The following is a 17,747-nucleotide window of genomic DNA, read 5'->3' on the forward strand; positions in this document are numbered from 1 at the left end:
AGCGTAGGTCTTCAGCGCTACGTATTGAATCGAGCCCTCAGCATTTTGTGAACGTAATAAATATCTTCAGCTCCCAAGATAAATGCACGCAGTCACTTCTTCATAAGCACTTGCTTGGATATGTTCAGCAGAGCATTGGAAACACTGCCAATACTCCGATGGAAAAGGTGTTGTATTACAGGGTAGCCGACATTTGAATATTTAGCTATACATGAAGAATGGTGCAAGTTGATGAAATTCTTGGACTACAAAATATTATGAACATTTCATAGTTTGGTAGAACCACTAACCTATCATAAAAACATGATAACGGTGTGTGTGATACAAATAAGCAAGTTTTCTCATACATTCAGGATTCTCATACATTCAGGATTCTCATACATTCAGGATTCTATACATTCAGGATTCTCATACATTCAGGATTCTCATACATTCAGGATTCTATACATTCAGGATTCTCATACATTCAGGATTCTATACATTCAGGATTCTATACATTCAGGATTCTATACATTCAGGATTCTCATACATTCAGGATTCTCATACATTCAGGATTCTATACATTCAGGATTCTATACATTCAGGATTCTATACATTCAGGATTCTCATACATTCAGGATTCTATACATTCAGGATTCATATCTTGATCCAGATTTCAAAAACAAGAAAAGAACATACTGAAGATACTGATGGGTGCACCCTTCCCTTTATTTCACAGTACTTTGTCTGAAAGCAGGTAACATAGTATTAAGAAATGAAATAAAAACACTTTATTGTGCTCTTGTTTGTTTCCACCAGTTTCCCAACAATTCTAACTTTTATGAGCCACAGAAGTGCTACAATATGCAATATAAAAACATGTAGCTCACTTGCTAATTTATCTATAAATCTGACAGCTCTTGGAATCTATTGAAATGCATTTAGAAAAATTACATCAAATAAGGACTTGTCAACAATATCAACACTGAAAGAAAAATAAAGAAAATTACAGTCGCACACATATCCCAGAAGTTTAAGGCGGTTGAAATAAGAACTCAGACAGCCAAGTTACCTCTTGTATCCACTCAAAAATAGTGTATAGATAATGTACAAATCCAGTGGCAGAAGTTTAGTTCAGGCATTCATGGGATATTATTTAATAGTTAACCCAGGCATGTTGATATACCTCTGATTGGTGACGTCTAATTTACAAAAGTGTCATAACAGCCACACAATATAGGAAAATATCCTTCAACAAGAGCCTTCAGTGAAACCAACAACTTTGCTGTTTTTACTTTGTTGGCAAAGAATTGCAGACAAATATAAAATATGGTAAGTCATGGGAAATTTATGAATTGATAAAACAAGTAGAGACAACGGAAACTGGAGATTATGTTTGTAAATAGCAAATTAAAAAAATCTCTGAAATCAAATTAAAAAGCTGCCATATACAGATTTCATCATCTATATTGTACATTCATCCATCGGGCTATGGGACAGATATTCCAGTAGAGAATGTGAACTGCATTCTCAGCATTCTGCATAAACAACAGATGGGAAACTAAAGTTGCCTTCTGTGGAAAATATTGGTTATATAAAGGTGAATGGTCAATTACACTTTCAACAAAAGTAACTCTTAAAATGTTTTGGCTCTTTGAAACACAGTAGAACAAATTCAAATGAAATGCATATGGAACCTGATTTACTATGTTCACACATATCTAAGACCAGTGTTTCCCAACCCCCAACTGTACATCTTTTTGTTGTAGCCCCAGACAACCACACCTGATTCTACTTATCAACTAATCGTCAAGCCCTTGACAAGTTGAATCAGGGTTTTTTGTGCTACAACTAAAAGGTTGTTGTTGGGGGTACTTGAGGACCGGAGTTGGGAAACACTCTTAGACCATGCAGAAAGAAAATGTAAACACTTCAGCTTTTTCTACTTTGGTTCTAAAGATATGACTAATGGCTCACGATGCCGATGTCTAAGACAGACCATCAGCATCAGAATAATACAATGAACTGTCTTATGTGGAATATTACATTTAGAAAATTCCAGCCTTGAAATATTGTGCAGTTTGTTTTGTGGCCTCTAAAATGTATTATGTGATAGTGCTGTAAATAGGGGAAGGGAAAGTTAAGTGGTCTGGGTAATATAATACCAATTATCTGACCAGTGTAATGTTTATCAGTTAGGACAAGGAAATCATTAGAAAACAAATAAAGTAGCTGTCTTTGAAATCCATGGGCTAAACCTGAATCAAACATAATTTTTAAAATCGTATTAACAGCGAACATTGCAGATATAGAAACTGTATCAGTACATAGTTCCATTGTAGTTCCATTGTAGAATTAAATATATGTGGGGAGAAAAAAATGTTATTTTCGTATGATTGTTCAGTAGTTCTTCAAGAAAAATATTGAGGTTTCAGTAGACATGTTTTTCAATATTTGTTACGGTAATTTTCTCAAAGTACACAACAGCAAATCCACTGTCACAGGACTTGGCCATGCGATACCCAAATACCTATAATCCATTGCAACATATAATATGTATATTCTTAATTTGCAATATGTTTTCTTCTTGAAACGTTAGATTACAGTTTATTCCCATAAATTCCATACATAATGTGACAAATTTAAGATGGTAATTTCCAAGATGGTCATTTCCAAGGGTCTTTTCCTATTTTACTCACAGTCAAAATATGTTGCTATATATACGTTTAAGTAGTTGATCGCAATATGGACGTATCCATCCAATCAATAGTGAGTTTCACATATAAGGTTTCTGTGTCATTTCTGAAAGTTGTGGTCCAGTAGAAAATACTTGGAGAGATTAAGATTTCTGTTGAGCAGATACACCTTTCCAGTAGTCTAAAATGTCATGCAGGTCCTCATCCTTGGCAAACTGCACTTTTTTACGTAGCGCATGCCCTGCAGCCATGTACTCGTCCTCGTCTTTGTGCCGTTTGCCACGGAGTTTAAAGCGCTCCCAGATAGTGTGATGTGGTTTGCAGTAGTACTCAGGACTGGAGGAGTAGCTGAGGTTATGGTACTGAGGTGAGAGCGGAGAGTACGCCATGTCTCTGGGGCGGGGCCGAGTTAGGGGCTCAAGGATGGAGGGCTTGTGGCTTCCGGGCCCTTCCAGCTCCTCGATCTGCAGCTGGTGGCTGTCGGGATAGGAATGCCGGTGCTCATTGTACTGCCTGATCTTCTCCGCCTCTGCCCTAAGGATGGCAGCGGCTGGCGTTACAGTGAGGATGGTCTCACCCGTTGGCGAGGTCTTCTCTATGTACTTGGACTCTGAGCGGTAAGGCCTTGGGCTCCGCATTGGACCTCCAGTGGCAGTGCTGGGCCGCTTTGGCGGGACATCCGAGGTGTGGTGCCTCTGTAACGAGTGGTGGTAGCTGTCCTTATACACTGGGGACAGGAAGCCAGACTTGCTCTGCGGCTGCTCTGATATTAGGACCAGCTGGGGGTCCTGGGTGGACACAGCTCCTGATTTCACCCCTTGAAAAGATGTGGATTCTGATTTCAGAGCATCGATACAGTTGTTAATGATCTGATTGACCTTATCCACCTCTTTTGCAATGGTTGAAATCTCAGCCACTGACCCTTGGCTGTTCCCAGGCATGGACATCCCAGGCATGGACATCTCACACTCTCTGCGTTCATGGTGGTCCCCGGTTCCTCGCACCTCTATGTAACTTCCCTTGGCCATTTTAGGCATGTCATCTCTTATCTCCTGCAGTTTGTACTGCTCCATTTCACTACCAGATGGTAGGTATGGCATGCGGGACATACTCTCCCCAGCCATCATTTGCTTCTGTGACATCCTGGAAATGGTTCCCCCTTCGAGCTCTTGTCCATATTTGAGTTCAATTATACTTTTCTTCAGGCTGCCTGCCTTTTTGTGCTTTTCATCTTGCTGACGTTTTTTACGCAAGCAATAGTAGACCACCCCTAGGACAATCACCATACTAAAGAGACAACCTAGGATGGTCATAATGTAGTGGGTAGCTGTTGCATGGTTTTGTGATCTCTCTTTCCCATTCCAGGGTCCTGTGGAGACTGCCAGACAAGTATGATTGAATCTAAGATTATTCTTTATAGAAGCGACACAGTACGTGTATTCGGTATGGGGTTTCAGGTTTTTAAGTTCAATGTCCTCATTCTGAATTTTGAGGTTTTGAATATCAGTGAAAAAACTGTTATTGTAGAGAACCAGGCTGTACATCTTCTTGAAGGGATGGGGGATCTGGACAGTGATGGTGGCGCTTGTTTTAGAGACTTGCTTGAGCTTCATACTGGGTTTTATATCCACATTAATGACCGTTGGGTTGATACTCATACTCTCATCTGGCTCAGTTCCGGAGGGACAGTCCTCCAGCCCACAGGGAGTGTAGTCTGGTGGGAGTGTGGTGGTCTCAGGAGGCACAGGTATGTACGGCGTCACATAGTCGTCTGTACACACAGTGGAGAGCATATGGAGGGCATTACGAAAAGTTGGGATGTTAGGGTTCTGGCTGAGCAGACTGTAGCCAGAGACTCCTGATGGGGAGTCACAGACCATCCGTTCATTTGTCCTGTTGGGGAATGCAGAGAGCCACTTCACAAAGCCAAGGAGTTCACAGGAACAGTTGAAAGGGTTGGTGTACAGCTCACAGGTAGTCAGTTTAGTCAGGCTGGTAAACGTGGACCCATCTAGCTGCTGGATACGGTTCATGGAGAGGTCGATGTTTTCCAGGCTATAGCACTCCAAAAAGGCATTGGGTGTCACAGTCTCAATCAGATTTGCCTGGAGGTAGAGGTACTGCAGCTTGCCCAAACCCCTGAGGATGCCCTCAGTAAGGTTGCGGAGTTTGTTGAAGCCTAACTGAAGGACCTGTAAGTTGAACTGGGCAGAAAAGGCCCCGTCATCTATGTAGTTGATCTCATTCTTGGTCAGGTTTAGATAGGTCAGGTTGGCGAAGCGGCTGAGGGCAGAGAAATGGACACTTTTGATCTTGTTTTCATTGAGCCGAAGGTCCACAATGGTGCTGTTGATATGCGTGGGGATGGCCTCGTATGGAGGCTGGTTTTGGCTGCAGATGGCCAGCCACACAAAACCCTTCTCGCCTTCGATGAGCCAGCAGTCCCCATTGACTCTGCCTATATGGGTCAAATATACTATGGCCACAGACCAGAAAAAGGCACTCATTACCATAGCTCCACCGCAGGCCATTGGTGCTCCTCTTGATGTCATGGGCAGGGCCCAAAAGCTCTAAGACGGGAACACCACTGTGGTTTCTAAAGATGCTGAACTGAACTCTTTGTAATCTAGCTGGACTTTCAAGTGTTCTCCTCAGCGAGGACAATCAATATATTGGCCTTCTGTCCAGGGAAGGATAATTCGGTCCCAATGTTCCAGCCATTTACAAAAATACGTTGGGCATGTGCATTTAGACCAGCATCCATCCAATGGCTTTAACCTGGAGTGACGTTTTAGAGATGGTTCGCTGAGATTCAGTATTTCACCACCTCAGATTTTCTTGTGCTTATTTCCCCAGGTATAACATCGTTGATCGGTCTCATCCTATTGTTTCTTCCTCTGTCTTTCTTGCTGGGTCATGGGCTCAGAGGAACTCCCTGTGAAGAAATGAGAAGCAGGCACACGTTAGGTGAATCAATAACCTCTTGAGTGTGAGGTTTGCAATTTGAATATAACCACATTTACACCACTACATTTAAAAAGTATATATTTTTGGGCCAGAAATATTCAGAACACATGCCATGCTGCACAAGTAGAATGGTATTTCTCCTCTATAGACCATTTGTAGCAGTCAAATAATATGTTACCCAATCTGTATTTTATAATCATCTGTCACGTATACTGCACAAATGGATCCAAATAATCAAGACACATTTTTGTTTTACACGTTAAGTAAAAATAGCAAATATAATTTTAAAGGCAAAATAGGATTAATGTGTATGCTTCCTCTTTCATTGCCATCCAATTATTTTGTACACAATTTCAGAGGTGCTTTGCGTTCCCTGTGGCATATTGCTATTAACGGAAACCTTTGGCCAATTACCACTTGACAGGTTGGGGAAAGCAGGGTCCCTATTTTCACACCATTAACCTGTGGACTGTCAAACACAACAGAGTCCAACGAATGTTTAGATGCAGCATTCAATTCATGAATGACTCTGCACCATACTGAAATGTCTTCTCAAGAACCTGTTAGAGGAATTTTGGTTCCTATATATTCATTAATCAATTCAATTTAAACTCTCTGCCCGTTTCTAAGAATTTGTAAGATCCTTATTTGCATAAAATGGACAGAGACCAGCCCTAAAAGTAATTAGTAGCATTTATTTCCGAGAGCTCTGCCATAATTACATGTACATTGGCTTATATATCACATACAGTGTCATAGCTTTTAATATGTCCCTCCTCTTCTTGGACATTGTCTCTCTTCCTCTTGGACAATGACTTAGCTACTTTTCAATGCAATTCCAACACACACATATTGTTTATCTTATGTTACCACATGTTACGCAATCTATTGCAAGTCCAACGGTTTTTCCCCTCCCTGGATGGGGACCAGACATTTCTCCTGTTGTTAGTTTCACTGTGGTCACAAGTTGTCTGTTAACACTTCCTCTTGGTCTATGTATAAACATTTTATTCTTCAGACAGCAGAGAGTTCTGTTAATTAACGTTAGTTATAATTCCACGTTGAATGTATACATTATTTAGTCATTATTGATAAAAGTCCTTCAACAGAACCTTAAAGATGTTTTAATTTGACAACAGAAATAGAACTTAATGGCTTTCAGTGCAATGGATGTGTCTCTTAAACATCTTACGGTAACTACTGAGGATACAAACCGTGAACCAAAAATAGCAAACTGTTCATTGTCAATTTGACCCTGTCAGATAGCTCCCCGGGGAAATTGCAGTGTTCCATTGGGTCTGGTTACATAATTGGACCCAATCAATTTGGTCAACAGTCCAAGGTTTCCGAACAAAGTTGATGGCTGCAGGAGAAAACCTTGGAGCTGGGTGTGTAGCCTATAGATCCTGGTTTTATGGAGAGGTATTAATGAATTATTAGTCATAAACAGCAGGTGACCTCAGCATGGGAGGTGCCGAGAGGAAGGAAAGCCAAATGTTTAAGTATATGAGTCATTCTCGTAATAGTCTTAGGTATTAACTTGCACCACAGTCGACCAGCACAGCCGTGGTCGTAATCAGCAGCAGTGGCCAGCGAGGAACACGGAGACACTTCCTGGAACAGTAGTCTTGTGTTTGGACTATGAATTGCATACACTAGTTCCATTCAAAGAACTACCCTATAACTTTGATATTCCCACCATACTAAATCATGATGCTTTTTCCATTTCTTAACGGATTTCTTTGTGCTGAATTATTATTATTTTTAAACATGGGATAGGCTACTGCACGTGCCAATTACGATATTGATTTATATGTTATGACTGCATGCCAAACATAAAAGTATTTGTTCTCCTTTTTCATAATAAGAACTGAGGCTGCAAAATGCCTATGCAGGAATGAAAAGGATTTACTGCATGCCAGACATTTCTGAGTGAGAAGGGAAACATTTCATCTGCATCCACTAATGTGTAGTCAATACATCTTGCTGACCCAAGGCCTACAGTATACTTCATTGTCAGTGGCACCTAGTATTGCTTTTTATCCAAACCTGAGCCACTTAACTAGCTTTCAAATCAGATTGGACTCAGTCAGTTATTCATTTTTCATTGTTAAAATTCAATATGATGGCAAACATAGCCACAGAAGAAACGCTCACCACCAAGGCAGGGGTCTCGGCTCAGAGCGATGAATGACGCGTTCTCTTCTCCGGTCCACTTAAAGCAGCCCAGACATCTCAGAGGGAGATATTTGTTTAGACCTCACAGAGATGTGTAGGCTACTGTACAGAACAACACCCGGTACCTCGTCTGCCATGCTTACTGCTGTCACACTTGAATATTTCTAAGAACAATGAGAATCAAGAAGATAACCAACCTCCAACCTGCAAAGACAGAGAGGGATTTGTGTATATTCACAATTTAACAAAGCCAATGAGAGATGTTTCAATTATGAAAATTATGTTAATGAGGAGAAGTAATTTATTTTTCATATTATACATATTATTCATATTAAGACCTGGAAGGATTCCTGCTGTAGATAACGCCCTTTTTTTTTAAGAAAGCAAATCAAATTTGAATCCAATCTAATACAATATATTAGAAATGCAAGTCACTGTTCGAGAAATGGCACTTGTGGACTTCCCTTAAGTAACATCAAATATTAAACTCTTCTAGATCCGGTGACTGTGTTATTACAGCCATTAATTCGTTGCGAATGGTGTGGGAGTGACTGACCATGAAAATGGGCTGGAAACTCAAGTGATGGATAGGTTAATCATAGAGGATAGCAGCTGAATACTTTAAACCCAGAGGTATGTGGTGTGCGCCCTCATCACTGGCCTCTCTTAGCCCTTTGATGCATCTGCTGACACAGGCCAGTGGATGCGTTGCCTTGTGGGAGGCCACAGAGGGTGAGAAGAAAGGTGTCCCTAGGTGGTAGAGGACATAGGCCTTTACATAAAGGGGACAATCATGTTGCTACATCAGGATAATTGTGATAGTTTATTGCAGAGGGAATACACCTCAAATTGGAACCGTGGACCTAAGGTCATTCCAGCAGTCTGTTGACCTTTTGTGTGGTCTGCCCACCACGCTCCAATTAGGCCTAAACAAATGTTGTGTTGCCATCTAGCATTGCTATCATAAATGAGGAAGTGAGCATATGTTTTCAGGAAGTCAAAATAACTAACAGCCATACCATGATCGCTAGGGCACAATACTGAACTGTTCATATTCAAAAACAAAACTGTCCACATTCCACGAACTAAAGGACAATATGAATACAATTTCCATTGGTTAGTATCCTCTTACCGCACAGTGTACATGATGCTGGCTTGATTCTAATGGGAATCACTGATAATAGAGGAAGTATGTCCATTGTTCAACATAAACCTATTCAGGACTACACTGGTCAGCATGTTTGCACATAAGTGCTGATTGGGACAGAAACAGGGTTGTTGAGGCTAAGATTAATCACTATGTGTTACTGACACAGTCATCAGTCAGTGGAAACCTTCCAGTGTTTTCATCTTCTCAATATGCTCTACCTTGAAAAGAACATTTGTTATATCCGTGCAATGATTCATTATATGCTTAGCACCTTTCATTCAAATCACTGCTGTAACCGAGTCAAGCTACTTCTACAAGTAATATGCATTTTCCATTTCAATTGAGATGTTTAAGCCGAACTAAAACGAAAGAGTGGAGCCCTTCGTAGCGCTGCCTTGTGTTGGGGGAAAGCATACTATGGCTATGGATGAGTTCTGACAGTAAATGTGTACCATTGGATCGGAGGGAGCAGTGCTGAAGTAACCTACTGAGGGACTGTTTGTTTTGCTTGGATTTGTATGAGCCCTGAGAGAGAGATTACACATAAATCTAAAGCCCAGCTTTGTCTACTCGTGCCTCTGTTATGTGTGAATCGTAAGCCCGATACATTTGAATACTAAATTAGGAAGCACACTAATACAGCACAGTAGCAAACTGGGTTGTCTACCCTTCTCATATTTATGCACCCTCACCATTCCCATACACAGTCTGTCCCCACACATAATAAAGATCCTCCATTTTGGGTATGTGTTTTGTGGGGGACTTTGAAGCAGTGTTACAATAATTGACTTAGTTTCCATTGAGATTGGGGATGTCTTGAGGCAGTAATATGCTGTGAGCTGCTCAACGTAAAATGTTAGGTGGATGGTTGGGTTTGACAGGTTTCTATAAGGCTTCATATCATTTCTTACAGGGTTCAATTAAGGTTTCTATAAGGCCTCACATCATTGAGTTCCACTGCTGTATGACATGGTCACCAGAGGAGGCTGGTAGGAGGAGCTATAGGAGGATGGGCTCATTGTAAAGACTGGAATGGAATAAATCAAATCAAATCAAAGTTTATTTGTCGCATGCGCCGAATATAGCAGGTGTAGACCTTACAGTGAAATGCTTACTTACAGGCCCTAACCAACAGTGCGACTTTTAAGTAAAAAAATAGGTATTAGGTGAACAATAGATAGGTAAAGAAATAAAAACAACAGTAAAAAGACAGTGAAAGATAACAGTAGCGAGGCTATCTATATACAGTAGTGGAACTGTATCAAACACATTAAACGTGGGAACCGTTCCATTGATTCAATTCCAGGCATTATAATGAGCCCGTCCTCCTATAGCTCCTCCCACCAGGCACCACTGACGGCCACACTTTATGTGGAGCACTCTTTTAACGTCTGTCCGTTGAAACTGGAGGATTCTGTTCGCACTGAAGAGGACTGTGCCCGTTGGCTGAAAAATGCATGTGGCCCAGATTTGAATCAAAAACACATTAAGACGGCCTTTTTTGAGTACATGGATGGCATCTGACATTTAGTTTAGTATACCTATTTCCCACTATATCATGGGTCACTCTGTCATCTGCTAACCTAGACATAGAACAAGGAAGTACATTGTGCATCTCCATGCACTGTGTGGAACGCTCTGCAAAGAAATGCCAAAGGCTACCACTACAAAACCACCTACCACAAAAGTGCATTTACCAAAGGGCATTCAAATGTAATCACTTTTTAGACCCTCAGAAAGAAAGAAGGTTCCTGTTTGGAAACCCAAACCAAATGTTCCATGAAATGAATATAAGAAGTATGGCTTTGGGAAATATCTGGCGAGGCAAAACTTTTAAAGAGAAAATGGTCTCCTATCATTGTCTCCTGATTCTCTGACCTTTATCGTAAATACCGGCTGGCAGTGTCTGAGAGCCGTTCTGACCCGCCCTCAGCTCTCTCTTAGCATGGTGTTGTTGCAGGATCCCTTTAGGTGTTAAATGGAAGTTGAAGTTAAACCTGAAAAGACTTCCTCTCATTAATAATGCATAGAGGGGTTTGTTTGTCCGCTGTGACTCACTCCAGTGGGCTCCGCATCAATTCCACCACCGCTACTGCGGTCCACAGCATAAATTACATACCCTGCTAGTTCGCCTCGTTAGAGTAACCCGCTGTTGCATATGCATGTTAGTGATTTAGGTAACTACCTTTTGCATAAACAAACCTCTCATCATACATTCAGGTTTAGTGTCTCCGAGTGCTTTAATGCCACCCTGGTGCCTATATGCTTATCCTACAGGGCTAACTGGCAAAGACATGACAGAATCTCCCATAAGCCTCGTGGATGAAACAACTTGGAGATGGTGGGAAAAGAACAACAAACGTTGGAATCCATGTGTATGCATTATTTTCACCTAAATAAAATAAAATGCTATTATTTGTCACATACACGTGTTTAGCAGATGTTATTGCTGGTGTAGCGAAATGCTTGTAAAACGTGTCACATACTGCAAATGAGCTTAAGGCAGTTAGGGCAGCATGGCATGTTCGTCCTCAGAAGAGCCTATAGGTCTATTTGCAGCCCTGGACTCTTTCCCCATTGGCAGCAACCTCCATTGGCAGCAATCTCTATGGTCCAATGGTAGTGTAGCCCTGAGGGAAGTAGACCAGAACACCCAGGGCATCAGAGCCAAGCTCCTCTCCCAGTGGATCCCAGGCAGCCCAGGCAGCCATTCCCCAGTTCACTTGTTCCCATTGGGGCCCTGCTGCATACAGGGTAATGATGGATTTTCTTGTCATCCCCTGTGAATAACTAATGAAGCCCCGATTCAATGGTCGTACATTCAGTTGTTGTAAATTCCCAATGTTTTGCTTGCTCAGGGCATTTTCATACACTTTCATACACTTACATTATATCTTACATATACGCTACACTTTTTGCATTGAATATATTATTGGTGGATTTTATTTGAGAGAGCTACTGTATTCTCCATAAGCAGTCAGCGTTGAGGAAAGATACTTATTTCAAAGGATTTTTAACTCAAAGTGTAGATGCTATTTGATCTTCGTTGTAAGCTGTGTGCCTTCAAAGTGCCTACAATAATCATATTAGGGCAATACATAGACCCAATGTTTACCATATGACAACTGACATAACACAGCGTAACTGTGAGGCCAACTAGTAATACTGTTTCATAGGAGGGGGCAGACAAGGGTGCTTCGGGAGCTGAGAGCTCATGTTACCTTGAAGGGAGTGTTTCAATGCACTGAATTCAAGTCTGTGATTGCGAGACAGGCTTCTGCTCTCATATGTGGAGCCTCTGGCGGTCTCTCCTCCGCAGAGGCGAGCCAGGGCTTCAAGGCAAAGACATGACAGATTCTCCCATAAGCTTTGTGGATGAAACAGATACAGTAACTAGTGCAACTGTCTCCCAATGAGGTATACTGTATGTAAAGCTGTCAAACTGTATCCTATCTAACGGCTCTCAGACACCTAATACCCTTTTTGCACTATTGGTTAGAGCCTGTAAGTAAGCATTTCACTGTAAGGTCTAAACCTGTTGTATTCGGCGCACGTGACAAATTTAATTTGATATCTCACTCTTTCTCTCTCTCTCTCTCTCTCTCTCTCTCTCTCTCTCTCTCTCTCTCTCTCACTATCTCTCTCACTGTCTCTCTCTCACTGTCTCTCTGTCTCTCTCACTATCTCTCTCTATGTCTCTCACTGTGTCTCTCTCTGTATCTCTCTTTCTCTCTCTCTCGGTCTCTGTCTCTCCCGGAGGAAAACACATTTGCAAATTGTATTAGACAGACTGTATTGGTCAGAAGGACACAGCGAGACTGGATTCTCAGATTAATCTGTTCATATCTGTCCTGCTATATATAGTCATGTTATCTCCCTCTCATGTCTGTGTCCAAGGCCTCACCCCCCCCCCCCCCCCCCCCTCGTCTCTGCGGTTCGTCTTTATATCTTGCTCTGTCTTTCTCTGTCGGATGGTGAAGGTGCCTCAGTCCCCTGATCCCTCCCAATGACTGCCCTTTATTTCATTTCATTGAAAATGCATGCGCTTCTTGCTGGGAAAGAATGAAAAAGGTAAAGATGGGCGACCAGAAGTGGAGAATCAATTGAGCTGAAATGGAACTGCTTCTCTTGGGGAAGAAAAACATTGTGCTCACTGAGGTACTGAATTGCTTTGGAGAGAAAGGGAGGAGGTGGATGCATGCTTCAGCTATATCCAAGGATATTAAAGTCATGCATTAATTACTAAAAGGCATATTGCCTGGAATTGAATGGAATGTTCTCTCTAGCCCCCAATCCTGTTTGTTTGAAAATGTGCTTGCTTCCTTTGTGGCATCAATGGCATACTTTGTGGACATGCCAGGCCTCTTCAGAAGAAGGGACTTGTACAGGAGCACCGACAGCTGCAAGGCACTGCACACTAATGAGTTTTTATCTAACTTTACTTCCCTGATAAGTGAGGGGTATTGTGCCACAGCTCTGTGCATTGAATTGTTTTTCAGACACAGTCCTTTTCTTTCCCCCTGACAATTGGAATCGCCTCATAAATTCAGTCAGGAAAAGCTTTCACAATGGTATTTATCTCAATGGAGGAGAATGTATGTCACAGCAGTGATCAAAAACGTGACGAAAACAAACAAAGGAAATACGGAATGATAAAGTACTGTATGTGGAGATGCACACAATTTCCACAGTTTGTGCTCTCAACATGCTCTTCAGACATTCTACAGACATCATGACCTTCTACAGCAGAGGCAGAAAAGGAGGTGTAGCAAGAACTATACCAGTTTTCTTAATGTTTTGCTAGATTGCTTTTCAGTGTTGTCACATACGGTATATCCTGTGGTGGTGTTGGGGGATGGTGGTTGTGGTGGAATGACACGCTTGCACTATGTATGGACAGAGCACTACAAACCAGCTAACAACTTCAGCACAATGGACAGCAGCAAGAGAAAAAAGTCAACCAATGCATAAAGATGTAGGATCTTCATTTGAGTCAGTTTTCTACAGCAGGAACATCATACTGCAGTAACAGGAAATGTGGATTATTATGTGCATTGTAATTCATCTATATTTTTGTAGGGGTTGGTACATTTTCCGTAAGGGAAAATCAAGTCTGAAATTTCTAAGTGGCAATTACAATCTTCAGAAGCCTTTTTAATCCTCAAATACACTACAAGTTTGACATTTTCTGCACTGCAGGAACGTTCTCCTGCAACTGGGGGATCAAATTAAGATCTTGCATCTGTATGAAGTGCTGGTAGAAGGAAGTAAGGCTGTGTTTACACAGGCAGCCCAATGCTGATCTTTTGCCCAATGGTTGGCAATGAGCTGATCTGATTGGTCAAAAGACCAATTAGTGGAACAAGATCAGAATTGCGCTGCCTGTGTAAATGCAGCATTACACAACTCTTCCCTACAGGGGGAATCCTAAAGAGCAACAGTTATCCTTTCGTCAGGATGAACTCTAATATATGTAAATGTTGACCATTTGTGCGGAATCCATTTCAAATGCATAACTGCTGGGAGAGCACTGTTTTAAGTTGCTGAAAGGCATTCTGAAAAACAGCTCCACTTGCCCACCCAAATGAGGGTGAAACTGTGCTCACCCTTTTGCATGCCTGTTTCCATCTCCCCCAGCCTAATTACTCTAAATAGCCAATTAGCCACATATATTAGCATTTCATACATCCACCTCCGTCATAAATCTAGCTTAAGTGTAGTGTATTTGGTCATTTTGAAGGTAGAACATCTGCTTAAATAGTGAATGATTGGGCTAATTAAGAGCTTTGAGTGCCAAGGGTTGAGGCCAACTATGCAAGTTTAGACCTCCAGAATTAGAATGACACAAATGTTCTTTTCTACAACAGGCTATTTGGTATTCCTGACGGTGTGATGCTTTGTAAAACTTTAAATGACTTACTGCTCTGGCATCTCTTGTAAATTCCCAACACCACACTCAATTGTTCTTCAGTGGATCGAGTCCTTCAACAGGCTGATGACCTAGTACGATTCTCACCTTTCCAGGGAGCAAGAAATCTCATTACAAAGCACAAACTCCATTCTGGATGGCCCTTTAAAAAAGATGATAAGCCATGGAGAATGGCTTGGAATTACAGTGTGCACTGATGGAAACAGTAGCCTTAATGGAGAGAGCTTTTAGAGCTAAAGTCATATCCAAAGTGGAGTTATTGGGAAATGCGGTACGAATGCACTTCGGACAGTTTGCTCAGTTGGTACAATGAAAATATAATCGTCTGAAACTGTAGATCTAATATACAAAACCTTCCTTCAACAACATTCATTGATTTGCAACATAAACAAACTAAAAGGTTATGGATTTGTCCCAACAATAATTGTGCATTATGCCACAGACCTGTATTGAGTAAACTTGTAGACAATTCAATTATACTAAGGCCTATTACAAACCGACAAACCAATTGAGGTATTGTCAGAATTGTCTTAACCAACAACAGTAGAACAAATCCAATAAGAAAACAATTAGGTTGCAGACAGCCTGTATTTGTCATAAGAACAGGGAGAGCACAACCAACACTTACAGTTTAATTTAATTCCGTCCGTGTAAGAGTAAGATACAACTTGGGATAATACCTGCAGGTTTTATTGCAATTTTCCAGACCATCAACTCAGCACTCACGTCTCTGGTCTTTGCCCCCACCAGCTGCCGGTGGGCAGGAGGATGTATGCCGACACTTCTTCTGCTGCTGACTCAAGACATGGCAGACTAAACTGGGATCTACTGTACAGTCTTACATGGATAGTTCACCCGAAATTACATATTTGTATCCTTACGCTGTAAGCAGTCTTTGGACAAGGTTTGGCAGCAACCCATGCTTTGGTTTAGTTTCCCTGGCACTCTTTCCAACGATTTAGCATTTGTGGCACAAATCCCATTCAAGTCATGGTACTGATATTAGCATTTTTCACACATTGTATTCAAGTAATCTATGTGACTTTGTTAAGCTTCACAATCAATGTCGATACTTTCGGGGGATTGCGCGAATAATGCTAATATCGGTACCATGACTTCAATGGGATTTGTGCTTAAAATGCTAATTCAGAAATGGTATCAAGGAAATATAACCAAAGCATGGATTACTGTCATACCTTGTATATAGGGGCTGTCTGTGAGGTAAAATCAGTGCCTAAAGTTCAAGTATGCTAACTATGCACGTACAGGAACAACGGCACTAATTTCCTCTTTTTGTCAATTACTTTGCTCTGCCAACGCAGCTTTCTACCCCACCAATTAACCTTCTGAAACCGAGTGGAGTTCCTTAATCACATTATGCTGTGGGAGAGAACCAGGGTTCTGAGTGACAGCGAACCCTGCCTCAGCACTCTCATTAAGAGGATATGAGCAGAATGATTCACTGTCTCTTCCTTTTTCTCCACTCAAGTTCATCAAATTACACATTAACATTTTTATCCGTCCAGGAACCTGTGAGGTTACATGGCGTGTTTGGGACAGAACACTGACACTGTGTGTTATCCAGCTAGGCCAAAAACAAATGTCAGCGTGGCCAAAAACAGATTGGTGGGAGACAGAGAACACCTGGGGGCCTGAGCTTAAAGGTCATGAACAGTCAAAATCATGTTTTTCTTGAAATGGGATGATATTTGAAGGAAACCAGATCAAAATATGATGACCGAAGTATGAAAAATGACAGTTGCTTCTACATTGACAAAGTTTGATCATAAAGTTACTGGGCCCCTCCCACATGTCAAACACTTTGATTAATTATAAAGGGGACAAGGTGACATCACCTTAACTCTAATTTTAATACACCAATGGTAACTTGATATTCTCTTATCTAATTGAAATAAGTAATGGCTTGTAACCAACATCGGTGTGTTTGCAGAGGGGCGTGGTTCATAGAGCTTGACTAGGGTGTCAGCAAATATAATTAAGAGTTTTCCCTATTCATCTATGGCAAAGATACTTATATGTTTCACCTGTCATCTGTATCTGGTGTTAGCTAGTTACTGACTAAATAGGTATTCAGCCAACATGGGACAAAAAGGGGGGGTGGGGGTTGTCGTTCAAAACTCAGACACAGTTGTCAAGTCAACACATCTGTCAGTGTTGCTGTGAACGGCTTCAAAAGAAACATGTCAAATGGGAGATGTATATAAAAAAAAAGATATATATCATTTATGCAATTTCAATGTTGTTTGAGTTGCTTTGTGTATCACCAAATTATCTTGAGATGATTTTAGCGCAACACTGCTCACTGCATCCACGTTGTTTGACATTGGTGTTTCAAAGAGCTGTTTCCTTGAATCATTCCTCTGCCAGAATCTTGCGCACATAGTCTGTAGTCCTTGTGCCAAGCATTTTACATTATTAGCACTCGGTGGAGTTACTGGATATAATGTACATATTAAGTTGTAGTATTGTAGCTATTGATTAATACATGGCATGTTGGGAGATAAGGAAGGTACTTCGGCAATCTATGGTCGATGATTTGTAGATGTTAAATAAACAGTACATAATGCTCAAGGCAAAAGCACTGATGGTTTGGGAAAAAATACGAACTTTTTTTTTTATATGAATACACCAGCAAATTGCTCTTCTTTATCTTTTTAAATACTAATCACAATTCCCTGACAGAATATTTCATGCAGAATGTCTTATGATAATGGCTTTTTGTGGTTGTTTACATTTTATACGTACGCCAATAATGGAACTGCAGTCTGGACTCTTCGGCTAATTGTTGTAAGTCACTATTCAGCTTTAAAAGCTCCAGAGAACCAGA

General features: G+C 41.1%; 1 protein-coding gene across 1 annotated transcript in view; it reads right to left on the minus strand.

The window, feature by feature from the left end:
• Nucleotides 1-2,650: 2,650 nt before the first annotated feature.
• The window catches only part of LOC139422211 (protein ELFN1-like), an 83,327-nt gene continuing 68,230 nt past the window's right edge, over nt 2,651-17,747 (minus strand). Inside the window, exon 3 of the mRNA XM_071173378.1 lies at nt 2,651-5,610. Within this exon, the coding sequence (XP_071029479.1) occupies nt 2,819-5,227 (2,409 nt within the window). The 5' untranslated portion in view covers nt 5,228-5,610 and the 3' untranslated portion in view covers nt 2,651-2,818. The remainder of the gene's footprint in view (nt 5,611-17,747) is intronic.

This window comes from Oncorhynchus clarkii, chromosome 12, assembly GCF_045791955.1.
Source record: "Oncorhynchus clarkii lewisi isolate Uvic-CL-2024 chromosome 12, UVic_Ocla_1.0, whole genome shotgun sequence".
In the NCBI taxonomy this organism is placed as follows: Eukaryota; Metazoa; Chordata; class Actinopteri; order Salmoniformes; family Salmonidae; genus Oncorhynchus; species Oncorhynchus clarkii.